Source organism: Cheilinus undulatus, linkage group 2 (assembly GCF_018320785.1).
Source record: "Cheilinus undulatus linkage group 2, ASM1832078v1, whole genome shotgun sequence".
Lineage (NCBI taxonomy): Eukaryota > Metazoa > Chordata > Actinopteri > Labriformes > Labridae > Cheilinus > Cheilinus undulatus.
In genome coordinates this window covers 13,214,948-13,239,358 of record NC_054866.1, presented here as the reverse complement: position 1 = coordinate 13,239,358, position 24,411 = coordinate 13,214,948, and the positions used below count along the sequence as shown (strand labels likewise).

Sequence of the window (24,411 nt, the reverse complement as noted above, 5' to 3'; positions counted from 1 at the left end):
CAATATAATACATAGAAGCACAAGAGGCAGTGCACAATATCAATATCAGTATCATACATTGTGAGAAATAACCGGCACACTACTAACCATTCAAAAAACCAATGGCAGCATGGACAAAAGAGTTTTTTAGCCTTTTTGTCCTGAATGCTGGCGGGCTGAATCAGATTACTGTGACTTTGAACAATTGTTAGGTCAGTATGGGTCAAACCTGAAATTTTAACACAGATTCTTAAAAGGTTTTTATTGTTTAAATAAGTGTAAAATGATGTAATTCCTACACATGTGCTACATGTATACTCATAATAACATCAATCACTGCATGTTTAAAATAATACTTAATCATGATGGAGTGATGTATTTTTGTGTATTTTATAATTATATAACAGTGTTAAGTTGATAAAAAATACAATAAAATACAATAAACAATTATATGTTATTGTGCCATTCTTAATCTATAGCACATATGACTGCTGATAAGTGCAAAATTAAACTTTTTGTCCTCTCAAATCAGCACTCAGATGCACATAAGAGTGCTCTGGAGTGTTCAGAACAAAGAACAACAAATCAAACACAAGAAAACTTTGGTTAAAATTAATGTCTTCTTAAAAACTGCTCAAGAGGGTTTAAAGAACAAACTTCTTATGAACGGTTGGTGCATGAGTCCTATTGTTCTGTCATATAGCTTTCTCTTATTACCGAGGCTGCTTTCACTATTGTTTCTTAACTTAACTCAACGATACACACTTGATAATCTGTTCCTACCATGTGCATCCTTCACCCCACTGTAGCTCCACCCACTTTGACTATTCAAAGGCACCTGTTGATCTCTGCCTGCTCCACGCAAGCATTGAAACACACACCCACACTTCTCACCCTCGCTCCCAGAGGCACAATCTGGACTTTCCCTGTTTCTCATCCTGAGTCCAGTAAATTCTCCTCCACAGGCTCCATATGTGAAGTGTAAGCAGACCCAGCATGAGCCAATGTCCATATGGACGCAGCATGTCCCTCACACAGTTTGAACAAGGAGCCATGATGCATGTCCAACACATAAGCACGCACACAGACTTTTTCCTCTTGTTGTCTCTCACCTCCATCTTCAGATTCACACTCTGATAGGAGTGTAAGAGAAGATATTCAGTATTTTTAGATGTGTGTGTTCACCACTCAGACAAACAAAAGTTTTTTTGTTGATTTCGTTTGATTTAAATGTGGTTTATTCTTCTAAAAGTCATATGAAAAGATGGATTGGATGAATAGCAAGCAAATTTTACACACACTCTAATCATAATCATTATCATTCTTTTTTTCAGGTTTGGTTCAGCAACCGGCGGGCGAGGTGGAGAAAGCAAGCAGGAGCCAATCAACTGATGGCGTTTAATCACCTCATTCCTGGAGGTTTCCCACCCACAGCCATGTCCAGCATTCCCCCGTACCAGCTCTCTGACAGCACCTACCCCGCCTCATCGATAGCACAAGGTAAGAGAAATGCATGTAGACAGCAGGTCATCATATTTGAATATTATTTATGGTGCACTGGCAGCCCAGTAGATTCCCCCCTGTACGGGTTGCTCCAGCTGCGCATGAAGTAAGGTTATTTATACAGATGTGGAAACTTAATTGACACATTTACTCAATTTACTGTAACTGAGTAGTTTTTTTGTGCATTTGTACTTTTTGAGTACACTTTGAAATTGGTACTTTATTTTTAACCAGATTGTCTGTACATTTACTTGAGTACAACACTCTTGTACTTTTTCCACCTCTGTTGACTACACTGCGGCATTTAGCGAGCGAACGATTTCACATCACATCCCAAAACAGCTGTTGTACACAGCAAAAACTGGAGTGATCTCTGACTGAAGTTATCCACTGCGTAAGAGTTAGAGTTGACTCTCTGCCTCAGTTTTTTAAGAGTTACCAGCGCTCTGTAGTAATGTGAAATATTCCACACTTCAACAGTGTAGTTTTACTATATTTAGTGTGAGACAACATAAGCAATTTTGAAGCATTAAATTGAACTCTGTATGAGTTAAATTAATATAGTTAATTTGGCTGTTTATTTGGTTTTATTATAGAGGTGTGACTCTATCTATGGTTGGAGATCTATTCTCCTGTTGTTCTTGCCAATGAGGGAAGCACATACTTTACTGTACATTTCCTCAGGAGCCACTCAGTATTCAGTACCTAACTTAAACTTTGAATTACTTACTTTTACTGGAGTAGATTTATAGACCATTACGTTTACTCAGGTAAATTTTAACCAGAGCTGCAATAGTTGTATGCTTTTCCGTCTCTGGATTTATATTAAACTGATGAGAAAGATGCTGTACAGCTATAGTTAAAGCCGATACAGATTCTTTAGTTTTGATTTTTTTAATAACACTTTTATAATTATTACGGTATTGATTTTTAACTCTTAATTGCTGACTAAATTAAATTTATTGCATGCATTTGGAATAACTGCCTGTACTTTTTCAATCACAATATACCAGTGAATATCTGTATTACAACAAATGGGCATTGTCACTTATTTATTAAACTAGGTGACAAATAAACAAGAGAGAGTTGTTTGTATGTAAGTTGTAAAGACTTCTGAGGATTTCTTAACTATAAATATATGATTAGAAGAAAGGAAAAGTGAAAAGGGGGTAGGAAATTATTAGTTTTTCTTGAACCTTCTCATGTTTGGACACTGATACCTTTTTATGCTTTAATTTCTTTGGTTCGTTGATTCATTGATTCATTCATTCTTTTACCGCAGATGGAAAAGCAGTGTGATTTCAGTCTTTTTTAGGTTTGGTAAAAGGAAATGTCCAACAGCATATTGTCAGGGTTTCCAAACTCCTGCTTCCAAAATATGAAACTTTGAAAAATGAATTACAAACTGAGTGTGTTTCATAGTGTTTGGAGTGTGTGTGTGTGTGTGTGTGTGTGTGTGTGTGAGAGAAAGGTCAGCTGGGAGTTTGACGTCATCAAAGTTAGTGGAGAAGGAACCGTCTCTACTCTGAATGTCCCAGCCCAAAGAACAGTCCTGTGACTTATTACGGTGCCAGTCCAGACATCCGCCATTAATTAAGCTCTTTGCACTGCACACAGCGTCACAAATATCTAAATATTAAACCTGTCTGAATTAGGCAGTTACTTAGGTTGTGTTTATCATCGTTTCCATGGACACGGAAATTAACTGGGCATACTGTTAACAAAGGGACACACTGTCATGGCGTCACATGTTGAGATGTATTGTTAGATAAATAAAAGTTTAACTTCAGGAGGTGTTTGTATATTTTTATTACATTAGGTGCTAAATGTTTATGTTTTAGCTCAGTATCAAAAGTCTGAAAGACTGAGAAACACCTTTTCAGTTATGCAGTAAACAACCACAAAAGTTTATTTATGTTTTTGTCAGCATTATTAAATACTAATGCAGTATAGCCTACATTTGTCTACATGTAGTGGGAGGCTGAGCGATCATGTCCGTTACGTCACTGAGTTTGTAATGAACTCACAGGAAAGTCTGCAGGTATGCGTGCTCATGTAAAGTGTGTAATTTGCCATTGAGTCCACACCAGATCCCACACACACTTTTTCACTTGTAGGAGAGAGTTAAATACTCATGCACCCACTGGGAATGTGCTTCCATCTCTGTGAGTACGTTAGAGTGGAGTTTAGGATTCAGCCATTGTTTTATTTATTCAGGAAAATAGGGAAAGAAATAATTTAATTACAGGTAGCAGCAGTTGGTAAACAGCTTTTGGGGGTGTGATTTTTGACAGTGCAACTCTCTTCATATGCTCATAATTACTGTAAACAGACAAATTCAGAATGAAACTGTGGTAGGCTAAAGATTCCAAACAAAAAGAGTAAGATCAATGCAATATTTGTGTTTTATTATTCACTTTATGCACCATCCTTTTGCAATAAATTGAGAATGGAATTGCAGCTTCAATAACAACATAATTCTGATCAAATTTTATTATAATCACAGAGCATTTGTGCTATGATTTAAAATACTTTACATTCTAGGGCTGTTAAGTTAATAGAATTTTTAGTTGCTATTGATCCAAGAATTTCTGAGGTTAATTTTGATAGATAGCCACATCTCATCACATTTTGAATTTTCCTCTTTTTCCCTGCTTTTTTCCTTTTTAGATTTTTGCCATCTCTTCAACTAGATAGAATAGACTTAATATTTGGATACAGATCTGTTTTATTTTGAAAAGAAAACAGGAACATGATAAATATAGACAACATTTGAATCACACAGTCTTGATTTTTTTTTTAAAAATTGTAATCGCTACCCTACCTGCAGCTGACACAATATAAGAAAAAAATAAATGCATAATACTATCCCTCAATGTTGTGATGATGATACAAATACCAAAAAAACTAGGGCTGTCAAACGATACAAATTTTTAATCATGATTATCTCAGAATTTTTCTAGTTATTTACAATTAATCTTCCCTTTTTGAAATTCCAGCACTTTACATTTTAAACTGTTTGTTTCTTATTGGATTTCTGTCTTAAACTCAGGGTTATTCACTTCCTGTATGGATACAGACCTGCTGTTATTTTGAAGCAAAACTTTTTTAAGTTATCTACAGAAGAAGGGACTTTTTATAAATTGTAAAGGAAATCAAGGGGACAGTAAAAAAGGGAAATGTTTGATAACACAAGGTGCAGAAGACTTGTGACTCGCTCACTAAGCTGTCTGTAATTTTTTTAAATGGTAATGAGACACTAAGGAGCATAAGTGGACTTTTTTAACATCACTGTGGCTGCAGGGAGACACTGTAGTGATTCTAACAAAAGTTGCTGCTGAAAGGGACAATAAAGCATGCGATTAATCTTAATTGAAAAGTAGTGCACTAATTATGGACCTTATTTAATTGTTTTGATGCATTAATGCTGACATTCCTATTGCATGTTTAGTCCGTTATTTGGTACAATGCATGAAAAGACTAATTTCATGGTCTTTTATGAAGACTAGTTAAGTTAGAATATTTATTTATTTATTTAATGTTTTCGCTTCAATAGTGCTGCAAGTTTTGGTTTGATTTAAATTACATGTGTTCCAGTTCTACCCTCAAAGCATTTTGCTTGACAGCTTTTCTCTGTGGTGCATTTGTAGTGTCGGAGCCCCCCAGCACTGTGCATCGGCCTCAGCCTCTCCCTCCCTCCTCGGGACACCAATCCTCAGGTGGAGGAGGGCAGGGAGAAGGAGGTTCTGCCTACTGCCTCGCCTCCGGACGCCACTCCTTCTCAGGCTACTCGGACAGCTTTGTGAGCCCCGGAGGACCCGCCAATCCCATGAACCCGGCCATCGGAAACGGACTCTCGCCACAGGTGTGAATACAGCGTGTTAACAGAGAATGTTTAAGCTTCTTGAAGGGAGACCATAGATTAAGATAAAAAATAGTGGAGTTAAGAAAAGCAGCAACTGTGCTGCTCTAACAAATATTGTTAAGTTTTGTTTTTAAGATTAAGATTTATTTCCCCAAAGGAAGTGAAACAAATCAATGCATGAAATAAGATAAGACGCAAATCTCTAACAGCTTTAAATCAGGTTGGATGTATTATTGTTTCTGTAATATAGTTATACTAAGGTATATTTTATTGAGAACTTATTTTGTGTAAAAAATGTTCTACAGGTCTGAAGGTTTTTTTTCTGTATATTGACTGTCACTCAAAAGAATTAAATCATGCATGTTTGACAGTACACACACCTTTAGAGAGTCAGATACTTTGACTCATATGGGTAAGAAATAGTGGTTGACAGCAACAAAGTAAACTTACCTGAGTACCCAGCTTTAGTACTTTTTTTCTAATGTCTTGAGTATTATTTTTGAAGAACTTATTTCTTTTACTCCACAAATGTCATACTCTTTACTCCTTTACATTTTCATAACATTCTTGTTACTCACTGCTTTTGCCCTAAAGTCAGCCGATGAATTTTCTTTTCTTCTCTAAAATCTGATCTGAAACACAACAAACTGTGTTTGTGTTGGATGATAGCACCACCGCAGAGAAGTGGACAGAGCAAAGAGAGATTTAGCAAGACCACAAATACAATATGCTGCTGCATAGTTAAGGAGGCCTTACTGAAATGTCTGTTTAATAAAATCGGAATATTTTCTCATTCTGTAAAGCTTGGCTAAGATTTTCCCTGCTCATCAGGTATTTTTATTAGTCCCTATTATTCATCATTTTATTTCAAAGCGGTAAAACTGCAAATCGGTAGCATGTGAGTTTAAAGAAAACACTCTAAAATAATGAAACACTCTAAAACCAATCCAATCCACTTTATTTATACAGCACATTTAAAAAAACATAAATGTTTGCCAAAGTGCTACACAGTGACTAAACCACAGAAATAAAAACATTTTTAAAAGTATTTAAGATACATTTGAATAATAAAAAGAACATAAAAACAAATAAAAAGTTGGATTAGGAAATAAAAACACACAAAAGGACGGAGACCGCACAACTCTCATAATTTTTAAAGCCTGATTTAAAAGGCCCTTTCACCTTGGGTTTTTCTTGAGTTATCTGGTTTTAGAGGCGACAACGCCAAGCTGATCAGCAGACTTTAGAGGCAGGGGTGGTGTAGACATTTAAGAGTTTAGAAATGTACTTGGCGCTGGTCCTTGTAAAGATTTAAAAACAACAGTAATGCTTTGTTATTAATTGCAGAATGAACGAATGCAAGAATGGAGGTGATATGCATACCTGTAAGAGCTGAGCCGTGGAACTTTGATGAACTATGGAGGGCAAGGAAGGCCAGATTAACTCCAATGTAAAGTGCATTGCATCAGCCCAAATGTTGAAATAAAAGCATTAATAACTTGATCAAAGCCAGATCAATTGGTTTTATCTGGCATTAATTAAACGCTAGTAAAGTAAAGATTTGACCAATACTTGACTCATCATCTTTATAGCAATATTGATTAATGCCATTTATTAACTTTGAATGCTTTATAGATGCATTAGTTTACTACTGCATCAATTAAGAATCTAACATTTAGCAGTGTCTATGAATTACATTTATACTGAATTGAATTTATTTGATTTGCTAAGGAGGATGCACTTTAACAGCTTCGCTGCAGAGCATGAAGCTGATGTGCTGCACAGAGAGATTAAAGCGAATTGCCAACTCTTGTTTGAATACTTAAGGATTTTTAAAGGCAAAATAACTTCTGTACTTTAGCTCATAGAATTATTTGACTCAGCAGCTTTCACTTGGATTGGAGTAGTTTTTGACCAGCAGTATATATAACTCAAGAATTATTATTATTATTGTCAGATTTTTTTTTAGTAAACACAAGATAATACCAAAAGGATGTGTGCTCAGTGTAGAAATTAAGCAGTTATGCTCTTAATATTTGCCCCCACAAGTAAACCATTCAGACCGATGGGCAGCGAGAAGCCAGCACTTCAAATAAAGCTGTGCACTTTGTTCACCACTGGTGATAACATAGTACATCATAGTAAAATGAACATAATTTCAGAGTTAAAATAACGTGGGACTCTGTCAGGCACAGATCTATTCACAAATAAAGCAGGAGCTATGAAAAGTCAAACACTTTTCAAGTAATACAGCGCACAGGTGTGAAAAATAAGTGTGCATACCTACAGCTTTAAGATTCAGAAACTCTCCGCTCTGTCGTCCAACACTCCTCTGCACCGCTGGAGGAGAAAAATGAGATGACTCCACAAGGACAGAGGACAATCGGGCGTGTGACAAACGAGAAGTGAAAAGACAATTACAGCCAATTATCCAGGCATGAAGTCCCAAGGTCTCCGCACCTACATGGAGGGTACGACAGAGGAGACAGAGGAGAAAGAGACCCTAACAGGCAGAAAATGAGATTTCAGCCTGGCGCGGTCTGACTCCTCAGAGCGCGGGCCGCGGCGGTGTGAGGACACATTCGCACAAATACACGAAGCTCAGCGTAATTACGGAGACATGCACACATATAAAGTGTAGATAATTGATCAACTGCATGACATTACGAGGATCAGTTAAGGATTTTGCAACATCTTTTGCACAAATATTACACGACATGGTTGAGCGGCATGGCTAAGTTAACTTTCCAACTTTCTGTTTTGATTGGAAGATTGAATACTCTTTTTGGCATTTAATAAAGCAGCAGTACAGGGACATATGAGCATTTTTTATCTGTAAATACTGCTTATAACATAAGCTGCATGGGAGGATCAGCTCGAAGAGTACCCTTGGTTTTTTTAAGAATAAAAACAAAGGAACAGCAAGAAAAAGAGCAATTTGCAAAGTTAACTTGCAAATAAGAAAGCAACTCAGTTTACATGAGTGAAAAGGAGTAGGAAAAAGAAACTACTTGACTCCTAACCCCTTTATTTTCTACTTTGATTATATCAATAATTTCCTCACTAAAATCATAAGATTGTTTTGATTTAACCATCAATTTTAAAACTGTGGATATACAGTGTGATGTTACAAGTGATTTTTATTCAAACATACATGCTTACTGTATATCCATATTTACCATCAGCTGCAAAATTAAGATCTACATGCCAAATCATCATGGTATCTCATGAGAATAACGTTTTTATACCTCTTGGGGTGACACAGAAACTTTTCACTGTTGTCTGGACACCAAAAATCTTTACATTTAACTCCCACCTCAAATTAAAACCACCCTCTTTACACAGAACATTTTGCATCTTGGCAGCCGGTTGCTTTTTGCTTTTCAAAACTGCTGCGTGCGTCCACAAGAGAAAATAAAGAAAAGAAAAAACATCACAAACACAAAAGCGGCTCATGTAAGTACAAACATATTCTGCACTGTACTTTAGCCTCAAGGGAAGTTTTCTCGTGATTGCATTCTTCAAATGTTTGCTTCAACATTCCTTTATTGGAAAGCAAAGTTTCTAATTTATTTGTATATATTTCATACAGTGGGAGGAATGTCCTGTCTGAGATGTTACCCCCAAAATCTTGACATTCCTCGCTGCGCTCCAATATGAAGGGCAGGCCGGTCAGCATCTCATGAAGCTCAGGGAAGATAGCAGAGTCTAGTTTAAAAGATAACAAAAAGGTTTACTCTGGAAATCACTCAAGTAGAGACATTTGAAGGAGAAAGTATCTGCTCTTCGTGGCTTGTTTAAGCACAACTATACCTGCTTTCAGTTTAAACCAAACCCTTTGAATTCAGGTTAGTTTTTTAGGAAAATGTTACCTGGCATGAGAGGAAACACAGCTCCCCTCCCCAAATCAACATAGACTCGTCCGTTCACCTCCCCTACTTGGGAAATGATTTAAGCAGGACCATGTGTCTGTGTGGATGTAGAATAATATGTCACTTAGAGAAGCCAAAGAGCAGCGTACCTGCTTCTTATTAGGACGACTGGAGCAGCCTCCAGGCCTTTGCTCTGTGCTGAAGGAGGCGGGATGTGATACATTTTAGAGGTAGCAGGTTCAGAGTTACTTTCTTAAGTGATAAAGCCTGCCTCAATTTCTTATTAATGGTTAACTGAGCACTTTGATGATGGACAGGTAAATCCAGCCAGCTCTGAAGGAAGAGGGGGTCGATGGTATCGGGTCTGTTTTGAAATCAGTTGAAACGCTCTGCCCCACGGCTCTTTTCCGTTCTTTAGCTGGCCGAGGAATATTCCCCCAAATTTGATTATCTGGTCGCTAATAAAGACCAGGTCAAGAGCTAACGGGTTTCTCAAACTGCAAATCTATTCTGTGGTCCAACAGAGCCGAGCTCACATAGACCTTCCTCTTTGTGTTATCTTTGTCGGCATTATCTTTCTCGGAGATAAGTTATCGTGTGCCATGGATTTTTGGAGCAGTGTCAAAAAGGAATTTAAGAATAAGTGGAACCGTGGATCTGAGACAAATTGCTTAATTCTTCCTCTCTGGTGCTATCTCTGTCTGGGACCGGCTTGCTGGGAGTCTTTTGATGTCCGCGACAAGGGGATTTCCTATGTGTGTCTGAGAGTGTGTCTTTGTCTACTTATTGCTCACAACCTTGTGCCTGCACACTTCAAATAAGCAGTATTTGATGTCCAATAAAACCTTGTTAGAAATAAAAAACAAAACAAAAAAAAGATTTTCCCAATTGAAGATTTTGAGAAAAATGGAATGAATTTAGTCTGAGACTCTCTGATGTTAGAGGACATTTGATCACTCACTGTAAAATGTTCAAAGTCTGGATATCTTACAGGATCACCCTATAAACGACTAAAACTTTGTCAACAGCTGCTCTTATTCCTGTGCACATTTGTAATATCCGAGGCAACAATGTGCAGAGATAGAAGAGTTAGCTGACAGGCTGTATGCTTCTTCCGTTTTTAAACGATTACCCATTCACCAGAATTAGCTGTAGAAGCGATAACACTCGGTATATTTACATGCAAATTTAAGTCGAGCTATGGCTATAGCTGTTAAGGAAATTTAGAACTATTATCCTGGTCCCAGTATACTAGAGCAGCCTTTCCTCAACTAAGGAAAGGGACCAGAGGTTGCACTGGAATTTTTTGCAGTCATTTTGACAGACAAAGTATCTGTTATACAATTTTTCATCCGACAACTAAATTTCTCTCTTTTGTATTTTAATGTAATAATGAAAGATTACCCATTTGATCAAATTCAAATGCTAAAACTTCTCATGACCTTTTTTTATGCAACTACAGTGGAGTGCAGTCCCTGTCCTACAGCAAGCAAATCTGAACTGCCAATTCCCAAGTTAACAGGCAGCTCTGTAGAGCCCTGTGCACTTTTGCCTGCTTTGTAAGATTTCTGACCTTTACCACTCGCTTTAGCAATGTGTCAAAAGACCAACAAAATTTTACTCCTTTCCAATATAATGTTTACAATGTCTTACAATTTAATGAATTGCAATGGTAAAACATGAAAGGACAACTCAGTCTGACAATCCTATCCTCCTCATGTGTGGAGCAGTTGACAGCCTCAGACTGATTAAACTCCTGTGTTAGTAATAGTAATGAAGAAGTCATATTAACTTGCTTTACTTGTTATAGCACCATTTATTAAGTTATACCTCTCATTACTGGAATGTTTAGCTACCTTATTAATACCTATCTTATAAGTACAATAATGCACATACCACTTCCTCTCATCAAGATGTTTTTCTGCTAGAGGCTATCACTCTTTTTGTAATGGGGTGGGCTGAAAGTAAAGAGGACACCATTTCCTAGAAATAGATGAGTAATGACCCAGCAGCAGAGAAGTGCATGCAAAATAACCCATTAAACCAAAATATTTATTCAATCTAAAATTAAAGCCAGCATTTATGAATGTCTACAGTTTGTGCAACATGCTCACTGCTTAAAAATCTGAACAGTTTGAAGCATCCCGACCGACTACACCACAACAGCAGCTGTAGCTCAGACACCTTCAGCCGCCTCTCAGTGCCCTGTCAGCACTTGGATAGTGCAACACAGAGCATGTGCAGAATTTTAGTTTAATTACAGAGGTTATCATGCATATCATGCATGCATGCATCATTTGCATGTTTGTGGATCATCTACTGGACTAGGAATCTCTCCATCGTATTTGGTAAACTCGGGGCCCCCATAAAGCATTTTGCATAGGGCCCCCACAAAGCTAGAAATGGCCCTGATTCCAGTCAGACTTACATGTTTAAATGCATTATTAAAGTATCTTTTTATTAGGATTAAGATGATAAATTCTCTGATGTAAACATGCATACTGGGCCCTACCGGGAAGCAACCTTCAACACTTTCTATCTCTTTCACTGAGGTCACAGCGTTCCTTTCTTAGATCTACTCCTTGTTCACAATTTATCTTGTTAGCTGGTTCTTGTTGTTGCTGGAGAGATACCAGGTAAAAATGGCCATGTTATTTGATTTCAGTAATTACATGAACCAAGACTTCAAACTTATAGCAATATATCACATGTTGTATTTGATTGGCACACCATCAAAAGAAAAAGTTGGATTAAAGGCAGCTTCATCAGATTAAATCATCCTGCAGAGCTCTCATTATTTTATAAGACTGCTTTGTTTGATGGGTGAAATTACTTGAAAAGTTGTGGGATTTTATTCATCAAAAATATCTGCTTTTGGGTGCCGGTGTAGCTTTGTGGGTAGAGCTGGCGCCCATGGGCAGAAGCTGTGGTCCTCAAGAGGGACTGGCTGCAGCCCTCGAGCAAACCTCAATGCTGGGGCGTTGAGCTGGAGACCTCTACGCTGGGGCGAAACCTCTGCGCTGGGGCGTGATGTCATCGCCCATGCCTACGCTGGGGTGTGCAGCGTGTTAGCTGTTGTTAGCATGACTTCACCAATGTGCTTATGAGACCTAAACATAGCCCCGTTTTGCCCCAGTGTACGGGTCTACGGTGGGGCGTGCAGCAGCACACCTCGAAGCCCCAGCGTGCGGGTCTACGCTATTAAAACCTGATTGCTTCGGTTTATGCGTTAAAATCCGAGTGGTTAGATTTAGGCATTAAAATCCGAGTGGTTAGATTTAGGCATTAAAACCTGACTGCTTAGATTTAGGGTCAGCCTGTTGGCAAGCAGATAGAGCTGAAATTTTGTCGCGGGTAATATACGTCATTGCCCAAGCGTGGAGGTCCGCAGGCTCGGGCAATATACGTCACGACCCAGGGTAGAGGTCCATGACTTGGGCTATGTACGTCACGCCCCAGTGTAGAGGTTTTACCCCAGCGTAGAGGTCTCCAGCTGAACGCCCCAGCGTAGAGGTTTGCTCGAGGGCTGCAGCCAGATGCCTCTCGTGGTCCTCGACACACTGGTCGTGGGATTGATTCCTGGTTTCGGTGCATGATTGGAGCATGTCTTCCCCCATTCTCTCTCCCCGTGTTTCCTGTCTCTCTTAAGCGGTTTTATAAAATAAAGCCAAAATGCCAAAAACCGTTCTGTTTCACCAGTGGACTAAAGGATTTTAGTTCAGTTTATGCAGTTTCATTTAAAAATTATCACAGCTTGCAGTGGTGAATTGTTCCTGCTTTCATAATACCACTGATGCTGTCTACTGTTGTGTTGAAAGGTTGCTTGCCTTTATGAACTTCTGCAGCTCAGGCCCAACTACCAGACAACATACCACTAAGTCTATATTAAACTTAATTTTCTCTTCTGTCCCTGTTCAGGTGATGGGTCTGCTGAACCCAGGTGGTGTGCCACATCAGCCCCAAAGCGACTACGCCATCTCCCCTCTGACTGGCGGCCTTGAGCCCCCCGCCGGCATGGCTGCCAGCTGCAGCCAGCGCATGGATCACATCAAAGGCCTGGAGGGTCTCACCAGCGTTCCCTCAATGTCAGCTTTGCCATCGCTGCCCAGCTCCCAGTCCTACTGCACCCCCTCCTACAGCTCACCGGGTTACACCGTCGACCATGTGGCGTCCTATCAGTACGGCCAGTACGGACAAAGTAAGGTCAATAAACCTCACCTTATTTATTCTTTGACTCCAACACCAGGATGGACATTATTAAACTCATGAAGGCAACAGTGATCTTTGCTTGCACTTTTACTAATTCAATGATTTCACAAAAGAATGAAACAGATTTACTGCAGACATTTGAAAGAAAATTAAAGCAAGACTCAAAGGAAATAAAACAATAAAAAGACAGTAAAATAGATAAAATTAATAAGAACTTTTGTGTCAATAAATTCTTCTAATTCTAAAAATCATACCTGTTTTGGTTGCCACTGACTGCATACATTTAACTTAGAAATTTGACAACGTGCTTTGATTATCCCATCATGAAAGAAATATTTAGATTGTTAAATCAAAGTGACAAAAAGATCCAAAACAGTACTCCCATACAGCTAAAAATCTTCCATCAAAGTTTAATATACTATAATCTGTGCAGAAATATTATATCCTTAATTATACTCCGTATTTTATTTCTGTCTATTTCAAAGACAACAAGAACCAAAGCTCAAAAAAGGAACAGAGGATGTTAAACTACAGGGAATTTAAAGTACAGAGAACGTGCTGCAAGTTTGTTCTTTTAACAACCTGGAGCTAGCATAAAGCCTAGCTCTGCTGAAGGTGGCCATGCTATTTGGGCTGGTTGCTCAGTGGTAGAATAGGTAACATAAAGAACATCTCTGTGTTGATACCCAAGCCTGGGATACCCAAGCTTACTGTTCAGCCCTCTGGAGTTAAACAGAGGGTGGGTACCCTGATAAAGTACTGGCTTTTTGCTGCTCATTAGTCTGTACTTGTTAGGGCCAATTTTAGTGGGAGTCAAGAGATTTCTTGACTCAGTGGTTATCTCTCATTAGGGCACAGGTGACTTGTGTTTACTCTTAAAATTTAAAATTTAAAAGTGAATTATTTAGCTACATTACGCCACTCCTCTCTGGATAGTTACAATCTTAGGAATATATTTTACACATTTTATCAGCCCCAGTACTTTTTCAACCTTTTCAGTCAAAGTCCCAGTAAGAACATCTAATTTAATGATTATTTATGATAGCAAAAATTAAATTAAAGTAGTTTTTGAACGGTCTTGAACTAAGGGGCTCCCAGTCTCGGTAAATACCTGCTTTTAATAAAAAAAAAAAAAAGGATGTTTGGGTATTCCAAGATTATGAAATGATCTTAATTATGGAAAAAGAGCCTTGTTATGGAGTGACAAGGAAAATAAAGGGATAGTAAAAAGGTAAATGTTTGAAAGCAGAAGGTGTAAATGACTTTCAACTTGCCCTCTGAGCTGTCTGAGAGTTTTTTAAACTGGAATGAGACATTGATGAGTAGTGCCGGATTTATTTCACATCACTGTGACTGCAGGGAGATGCTACAGTGGTTTAACCAAAGTGTGTTGAAAGTGACAATAAAGCACGGATAAAAAAAATGCACTAATCATGGATCCCATTTAGTGATGATTAAAGCCCTCTGAAACCTAAATATTGTTAGAAAACCTTCCAAAATCTGAGGGTTTTCTGAGAAACTGCCAGTGCCTTTGCTTGTTGAAATTAACTGGTTTTGTTGCTACAATTACTAGCTTAACATTGAGCCAACCCCTACAGAGAACGATGAATGACCTAACTAACTTTTATGAGCGCTAGCGTATTTTGTCATGCTGTCTTTTACCTTTAAAAGAGATGAACTCTCATGTTTCTATCAACTTCTTAAAATGATGAGAGCAGCAGTAACTCTGTACCACTACTGCCTAAGCTAAAAGTTTACTCTATATCTTCTATCATTTCACAACCTTCCTAACTTTAGTTTCTTTAAAACAGTCTTGGATTTTCAAAGAGCTTTCAACAAAGGAACAGAGATGTTTTGATAAATAATATTTATGTTAATTTAAAGATAATGCTTGTCTCAGCGCTTGTGACCACAAAAAAACACGGTCACAGATTTATCTTTATAATCTCTGACCTTTAATCTATCTGACAGCCTTTCCAATTTCCTACCTCAAACCGCTGCCTGGTTCTATTCTGACCTTTTGCTTATTTTTAGTGAAGGAGTTAGGATGAAAACATCTGACCCAAGTCAGCAAATACAGTATGTGATTAGCGGGTGTTCTGGGAGTCCGATGCTCTGACACACATAACTTCAACCGCACGTTCGTACTTTGATTCCATCGATGGAAAAACAGCAATGGCACAACCTTTTTCTGGGTCCAATCATGCCGTCTCAAGTGTTGGGGTTAATTGTGCAGATCTGATTCCTCCTATGAAGGGATCAGCGGAGCACTGATACTGAAATCTGTGGTCAGATACACTGCAGAGTCAGCTCCACTCAGGGTAAAGTAGAGGCTGATCACCCTCCTCAGACTGTTTGCTCTACCTGTGTATCAGTGAGAGGCTCTTTTCACTTCGCATTACTGTTATTTTAAGGGTTTAAATCAACTTCAAACAAATCTCAGTTGAAAAATTTGGAGGGTAGCGTCGTTTTTCGTCGCAGCGTGATTACAGCGGCCGCCGTTTCCAATTTTTAGTCCACAGGGGGGTTGACCAATCAGGTTCATCCACTGACCTTGTGGCAACCTCAAGACAGCTCTTTAAAGAGCACGGCAACAATCCTGCGAGTCCAACTGGGGCAGGTATCAAATGAATATCAGCCTTAATATCCAAGAGAAGCAAATGTCTAATGAAATATCTCGGTGAAACATCTTGGAGTAAAGAGAATAAAGAATTTTGGTGACACACAAAAAGCCTCTAGCATGTGGCTCTGTGCGTGTACATACACAAAAAATACCAGCCGGGACAGCACACATACTCAGACACACCTCCACAACGCTACAGACCCGAGCAGTCCATCTTGATGTGATTAATCAATGCGACTGGATAGCCGGTGTGCGGTTTGGTTTGGAGCTGTGGAGGAAAGGTCCTTTCTGGGGGTGGACGGATGCTAATAGCCTCTGGCAGGGCGGCGATTAGAAACAGGTGCTCGCACTGAGGTCAGCTGGGGAAGAAGTGCTGGAGCGTGCTGCTCCAGGTTCCAGTGTAAGAGACTGTGCACTGTGCATACTGCAGCACATCTTGATGACACACAGACTACAGCACGGAAACAACGAGGGTTATCCATGAAATACAGAACTTGTATGTTTGTATTTAGGTAACGTCTGTTGCTAGGCAGGGGTTGCAATATTTTATTTTTGCAGAGCTTGCCCACTAACCAGTATGTCCAACCCTGTAGTCTCTTTTTTATTTTGAAGAGTTTCTTTCTTTTCAGCCATGGTCACACTCAAAACTTCCACTTCCTCCCACTAGTGAAGCCTTCCAGCGACCAGAAACATAAAAATAGAAATGCATCATTTCTTCTGCAATATTCAATTTTCAGTTCTGGGCCAAAACATCTTAAAACAAAAGTGACTTTAAATCAGCAACACTTTTCAAAACAAGAATACAATAAATACAATTTACTCTCACCTTCTTCATACCCGTGATTAATGCTGTTAATAATAATTTCATTAACTATATTGGTAACCTTTACATAGTACTTCTCCACTGATCATGAAAAACTCTTATGCCTCAATTATATTTTAAGCAGTCTTCTGCTCTCTAATGGAACTCCACTCTGTAGGACGAAAAAGAAATAACACACTAATTGCAATGAGATAGGGTTTGAAATGAATGTTTAAATTTGAAAAATGGTATTTTAATGGAACACCATAGTTACATATAGCATCCAACAACAATAAAAATTGGAAATACACTTATGAATGTCTTATTTCATTTTTAAAAAAATGCAGATAAGTTAAAACCAAGCTGCACCATATGATTTCAAATATTTCACTTTTTATTGTTTCTTTAGTTATTTTTATTTATTTCTTGATCTGTAACATTTTCAGTTCTTATCCAAACAAGAAGTAAGGTACCCTTAGCTTAAGACAATACAAATTAGAGAGTAAAAGCAAGAAAAAGAACAGCTAAATTACCTAAAAAGAGAAAGTAACTAAGGCGAACCCCTGATGAATACAAATGTTCTATCACCTCAGCTGGGGGTCACTGGACTTCAGTGAGTCATTTTGTACATGCGCTCCTGCATATTTCTTAATGTATAACAGTGTTAGACACTTGTTTCACAGAATGGGTACTTTTGAAACTGTCTTCTTCCTCTAAGTCAGGGTTGACCAAACTATGACCAGGAGGCCCAATGCGGCCCGCAGTCCAATTTTTATTGGCCCACAGCAAATTCTAGAAATACAATGAAAATTGGCCCACATTTGAACATGAAGCTTGTGCTCCACTGGATTGTACTTCACAGTTTCAGCATAAGACGGTGCTACCATGCTAATTCTGTAAACAATATCTCAACAAGAACAATTTATTGACATGTTTTTTGTGACTCAACTAACACAACACTGTACAAAGTCAAAATATTGGCAATCACAATAATAATATCTTACTTCCTAACTTCCTGATTTCCTCAGTGGAAAAAGTTTGGACATCCCTGCTCTAAGTCATGGTTTCCAACCACACTTGGGTAGCAGTGCAGCATTCATTTTATTATACGACAGTTTTAATCATTTAAGGAAACAATTGCCTGGAATTGTTAATACGGACATACAAATTGTTGTGGAATTAAAAAAAACATAATTAAAATTATGATTAAAAATGCAGGCAATTCTGATAAGCTATCAAAAGTCATTGATCAACCACTATTTAGAAAGTAAACACTTGACTGCTCCAAGAAAATCAGAAATATTTCCTTGAAAATTTAGAATGGTATTACATTTTTTTTTTTTGCTGTTTCTTGTAATAGAAAATAAAACTTTAAATGGTCATTTTCATATTGTGTTACATTTATGAAATTTGTAAGGGCAATTAAATATAAGACTAGGGTTACAAGCTCACTTTTGTTTATATTCAGTTAATATTGGGCTTAAATGAAATCATGAGAACATTTTTGAACAATTTATAGACTTAAAATGTTTAAACTATAATTTTATTTGCTAAAAAAGTAACAAAGATAGCAGAGGTTTAAAAATTTTAGCATCACAGTACCAGCATGTTGCTTGCAGTTTGATAGAAAGCCACAAATATGGTGCATTTCCACAAAAGTACAGGAGAGTTTGGGAAGACAAGAGTGAGCGGGGTTTGATTTCCTTGTCCTGACAGTCCAGTTGTAGGCAGTGTCTCAACGTCACATTTTAGTATTGCTAGGAATCTCCTCTGGTGGGATACACATGAAAGGTGCCAATCATGATCCCTTATGGGAGAAAAAAAGAGTTGAGTTGAGCTGAGTAGAGCGAAGTAAGCACCATGTTGTTGAAAAGCACCTAAATAGACAAAGTGGGGAGGTATTTTTGCAGAAAACAAAATTGAGTTTGGTCTGAAAACATAATGTAACTGTGATATGATTCAGCATGTTCACAAAAATTATCCACACCCTTCTGTTCTCACATCTCTCCACTGACCTTATAGTCCAGCTATTGTTAGCGTATGCCATGCTAACAACAGCCAGATGTTAGTAAAATGTTCAAACATATGCACACAATTTATAGCACCCATATATCTCTTTTTATCATCCTTCCACTTTATTTTTTTCTAAATCCCTTTTCACTGCCAATAATTTAACAGCTGCTTCTTCTTCCTCCTTTTGCACAGGTGCCCTTCCTTATCTGAGGCCTGAGATCACCTGATCCTAAGACTCCACAGGGGGAACGTTTGTGTGTACAGCGATGGAAATCTTTCATTATCTGGACCAAAATTTTGCTACAATTTACCAGGACGTGTTCTCCATCGATGGATGATGTGCTATTAACTCTTTGAGGAGCAATGGAAAATAAAGAAGGGACCACAAGAAGGAGTATCAGACCAAAAACTGTGAGACTTTGAGCACTGCTGCATCATTAGTGTTGGTGCTTAATGAGGAGTTCTGACCATCTACAAGGCCGTGAAGAGGCATTTCTGCAGGCTCTTCCAGTGACCAAACACAATCTGTGGACTCTATCTGTTCTCAAAGACTTCAGCCTTTAATCTTCTGGTTGAAGGAGCCTGTTTACATTATTTAAGGGCTACATGAGTGCATATAAAATCAACAAATTAATCCCCAAATTGTATCTACAGAAAGGGGAAAAATAAAAGGGCTTTGTTGATTTTAATTCATTTATTTTAAGAGGAATTCCACAGACAGAGAAAACAAACCCAAGCAAACAAATCAGTGGGTTTTAATGTGTCCAAAACTCTAATGTACACCCCAGCTGTACAGCAGAGAGAGTTCCTTCAAACATTCCTCCTCCCCCTGCTGTCTTTTTCAGTCCTCTCGCCTTTCTGTCTCACTCCTCCTGTCCCATTGATGTCCAGGACGGTGAAGCACAGATCCTGGCCTTTTTGTGTTTTTTAAAAGAGGAACTCAGAGGAGGTCAGGGGGTGACTTTAGGGAAAGTGACAGATGAGAGAGCAGCAGAAGAGAAGTGGCTTTAAAGAGGAGGGGGATGGGGTGGGATAGGCAAGATCGATCACAGGGTTAAAAAAACCCTTTAAAGATCCTCTCCCGGCAAGAAAAAGCCACCAGGTCACAAGTCACGACCGAGAGACACTTGAGAAACAGAGAGACTGAAAGAGTTTAGACTAAAGACATACTTTCTCCCAGCTGACCAGAAGTGCAATATCACATATCTCAGAGTCAACCTCTCCTTTAAAACAATAAAAAAGAAATCAAACGTGCCTCTTAAAGTCTTACGAAACACTCTGAATCCACTCTGTGGCTCTTGTTTGAAGCTTTGCAAAGGAGCAACACATGTGCCTTTGAAGGCTTTGGGTCCAAAACAAATATGAAACATTGTTAATATTGCTGTAACAGGACACTGAGGGGAGCGAATTTGTAAGGTCTTAAGTCACGAGGAAAAGAATTAATCAAGGGAACGCCAATATAAACAGGAACCAGGAATGACAAAGCCAAAACTGTGTTTTATTTTCTATTTTTTGTGATGCTTGGGATCATTTTTAGAGAATATTAATTTTACACATTCCGGATGTATTTATTGTCACAAATGATCTGTATGTGAACAATGTAAAAATTCCCTCCAGGTGCAAGTGACAATACTTTATTCATCACATTATGCCTCAGTGCTCCTGCATTGTACTTCTGTAGCTGTTCTCACATGTGCACTCCTGAAAGTTTCTGATAAATCTCAGGTGGACTGCCCCTGAAAGCGTGGCTTTCCATCTATCACTATATCTTTTGAACAGAAGGGTCTCAGGAGAAGACACGGCATAAAAGACGATATAAAAGTGGCAACAAAGTAACAGTCTGATGTCAGATGCTGAAATTAGAATATGTATTTCATATCAATCAGTTCCTTTACATGCAGCATGAAAAAGTCAAATGATTGAGCTAGTAAACTTGGACTGGACATACACATAAACATGTTAGTCTTACTGAAATTTAAACTTTAAACACTGAATTTCTTTAAGTGGACAAACACACCTAGATAACGTGGTTGGAGATCTATTTCCTCATGCATGTATTCAACCGAATTGGCACCAAACTTGATGAGGCATTCTGCGCACGTTTCACAGTTTCTGTGCCTATCTTGATCTGGTAGTCAAGTAGCATAAAGCATAGCAGAAGTAACTGTCCAAATGTGTGTTCCTATTAGCTAGAAGAATACCGTGCATTGTATTTGTACCAGAATTTATGCATCAGACATACTGAGCAGTTAAGTTGTTAAAAGGAACCCTGCATGATCAGACAAGTTAGTCTTGTTGGACAGATATCTGTATGTCTCAAATGTACGTTAAACTAAAAAACTCACTTAATATCCCACATATCTGCATTTTGAGTACATTTCAGCTCATAAACTCACCAGGAGACCGCCATGTTTTCATCCGCTTCACGGAGTATGACGTCACGGTTCCGCAGCGCTCCTCTCCGTTGCTAAGCAGTAACTGTTTTTCAGACGGTTTTTCTGCTTGCAGCTGTTGCTGCCATGAGTTTGCTGCGTGTTGGTTTTGTCTCCCTGCTGTCAAAGCTCTGTCATTCCTACAAAGTTTTACCTCAATAAACCTCCGTCAAATGACTACATTGAGTGTATAGTGGAAGTGTGCCTGAAGTTTTTCAAAATAAAAGTACGGGCTTTTAATTGGAAAGGTGCAAACCGGTAGTCTTTCGTATTGTACTTATCTTTACCTGAACCGTGTGGAAACAGAAAGCCTCATAAAGAAGAGAAGTTCAGGGAACAACTTTATTAAAAAGATGCATTTTAGCTTGTGGCCTTCATCTGGTTCATCAAGAAACAGATTTCAAACATTTTCTATCCATGTGGATGTACATATTTGCTACAACAAGCTAAATATGGCTCTGTATTTATAGTTTTCCTGTCTAGATAGATAACCGTGAAAATATAATATAGAAGGGGCCCTATAATTTTAGAATTCTCCATGCATGAGACGTGCTGCGTTTCTGAGATGCAGCTCTAACAGTGGCTGCCAGTCTGAAACAGGTTACTGCATAGGATCACCGCGGAACTGTGACGTCACGGCGCCTGGGCGGACCAAATAGGACTAAAACGTGGTGGTTTCCTGGTGAATTTGTAAACTCAAATGACTCAAAATGCAGATATCTTGTGAGTTTTTTGGTTCGATATGTATATGAGAGATACAAATATCTATCCAACAAGATGAACTTGTCTGATCATGCAGGGTTCCTTTTAATGTTTGCCTCTTGCTATCCTCTTAGCAAGGCCAAGTTGTCGAAGTAGCGGCCAGACACACTGTAAATTTTGGAATATTAGTCGGCCCGGTATACATGCCACAGTCTGTTTTATTGAGTCTCATAAAGAGAAGTATTAAGTACCATCTGTGTTTGCCATATGGAGTTTGAGCATCCACTGAAGACAGTCTGGCTACAGACCGTACATCTCTGATGGCCACTCTTACAGACCGTTCATTAGAGTCGCTGTCTCTTTCAGAAGCTGATACAACGTATTTATAGTTTAAGAGGTTTTTTTTTTGAAAACCAACTTTATTCATAAACAATATCTGGTTGTTACATCCATGCTATAATAATAGCAAACATTACAGACCAAGAAACATTTCATAAATAAAACAGAAAAAGATCAGATTCCATTATGCAAAGAAGTATTTACATGAACAGTGCCTTAATTGGCTTTGACTAAAGCTAACATAGCTATGTTAGCTACATAATTAATGTTACTACACAGTCAATGTAGTTAGCTTTAGCTATGAGAGCTTGAGCAAATTTAGCTAAAGCTAACGTTGCTGCATGGATAATGTGGATGCTTTGTGAGGTTAGCTTTAGCTACTTTATGCAGTTAATGCAGCTATAAGAGCTACATTGTCTGTATTTTTCAAGTGTCTAAGAGTGTTTTTATGGAGGACGAGCTTTTTTCCTGTAAGCAAACTGTTTAATCAGCTTTATTAGACATTTTGTTATCGGGTTTTGCAGGCCAGGTTTTTACCTTACCCTAATCGTTACCTTTACCGTAACCCTAAATAGAAGTTAAATCATTTAGAAGGTTTTTGCATGTATTTCTGATCTGACAGAGATGGTGTCTCAGATGAAGTCCGTGGTGGTTGCTGTCAGAGATGTACAGTCTGCAGACAGACCCCTATCCATCTACTAGAAAAGTTCAGTTGCTGAGTGTTGATAGCCTGAAAGCCCACTGTCCTCCTCTGCCTTGTCCCACAAGGAGGAGTGCTTCCAGTCAAATCAGCACTCCAAAATTTATTCTCTTAACAATTTACTTTCTGTTCTCTTAAAATGCAAAATCATCAAATCAAACCATCTTTATTTATATAGCAATTTACACACAACACAGTTGATCCAAAGTGCTTTACAGATACAGACATTAAAAGAAATACAAGAAGCAGAAGAAAATAAGTCAAATTTAAAAGCGATAAAAAGTAACAACTGCTCATAATAGTAATTATTATGACAAACAACAATTATGATCACAATATAAAACAATTTTAGGAAAAAAAAGCCAGGGAATGATACAGTCAGGGACAGTTAAAAGCCAATGAGTAAAAATGAGTTTTAAGATGGCTCTTGAAAATCTCAGTATTTGCAGAGAATCGGAACTAACAAGGATGAAAAGCGGTTAAAAAGTGGCACCAACTACTGCCAGCCTGGTCTGTCATAATGTATTCCAGCATGTTCTGAGCAGCGTAACAGCTGCATTCATTGTGCTGCTGTTCACAATGAATGGGGTGAATTTCAGAAAGTTAGGTCTTGTGCAGTGTGTGACAGTAGCAGCTGCATTCATTTGGACAATAATAGTAATGCATACTGGTATACTGGTTGCATTGGATTCAGTGTATAGGACACAGCCAACTTTCTAGCTGAAAGATGGCATTAAAACTGAGTGTACACCAGATTTTACAGAACTGCTGTAAAAAATGGAGTCATGCTAGTTTCTTGTGGGATAAGGACAGCTGAATCAAGCTTAACTCTAATAAATGTCATCGCCTCTTCTCATTCGTGGTGATCCTCCTGGTTAAATCTTTCTGCAGATCATCTCACTCAGACTTCATGGGGAAAATTACTACATAGGGCTGGCAGAAGAAACTCCAGATGAAATCCAAGTGAAAAATTTGCAGCTCACCATGAAAACTTCAGGAGATTTTCAGGAGTTTTGTACAAGTGTGAAAATGGTTAGAAAAGACAGTCTTTTCAGTCCTTTGATATATATTTTTTGTATTATTTGACAAAGCGATATCACATAACATCATGTGTACAAGCGCATTATCATTTCTATTTATAATAAAAACTCTGAAAACACCAGCTGTTTGTGTTGATTCTCTGTTCAGCTGATTATAATTAGTAAAAGGAGTCTTTGTGTTTATTTTGAGAGTGATTGACTGTACAGAAGAACCCAACGCAGAGACAAATGTGTACTTTTGAAAACTCACGAGAGCCCTCCAACCAAAATAGGCCCGTCCAAATGGGGATCACCAGACATTATTTGACACTGAACACAACAGGCTTTCTCAC

The 24,411-nt window shown here is 38.4% G+C and overlaps 1 protein-coding gene across 8 annotated transcripts in view; it reads left to right on the top strand.

Moving 5' to 3' along the window:
• Positions 1–24,201, top strand: part of pax3b (paired box 3b) — a 51,742-nt gene extending 27,541 nt beyond the window's left edge. For 4 of the 8 annotated variants that reach the window (XM_041806507.1, XM_041806464.1, XM_041806498.1 and 1 more), the window contains exons 6-9: positions 1,314–1,479; positions 5,133–5,347; positions 13,138–13,417; positions 19,032–24,201. In XM_041806507.1, coding sequence (XP_041662441.1) covers positions 1,314–1,479; positions 5,133–5,347; positions 13,138–13,417; positions 19,032–19,093 — 723 coding nt within the window. In that variant the 3' untranslated portion in view covers positions 19,094–24,201. Of the gene's footprint in view, positions 1–1,313; positions 1,480–5,132; positions 5,348–13,137; positions 13,423–19,031 lie in introns of all 8 variants that reach the window. The other 4 variants (XM_041806482.1, XM_041806474.1, XM_041806517.1 and 1 more) reach the window with 2 other exon arrangements.
• Positions 24,202–24,411: the final 210 nt, after the last annotated feature.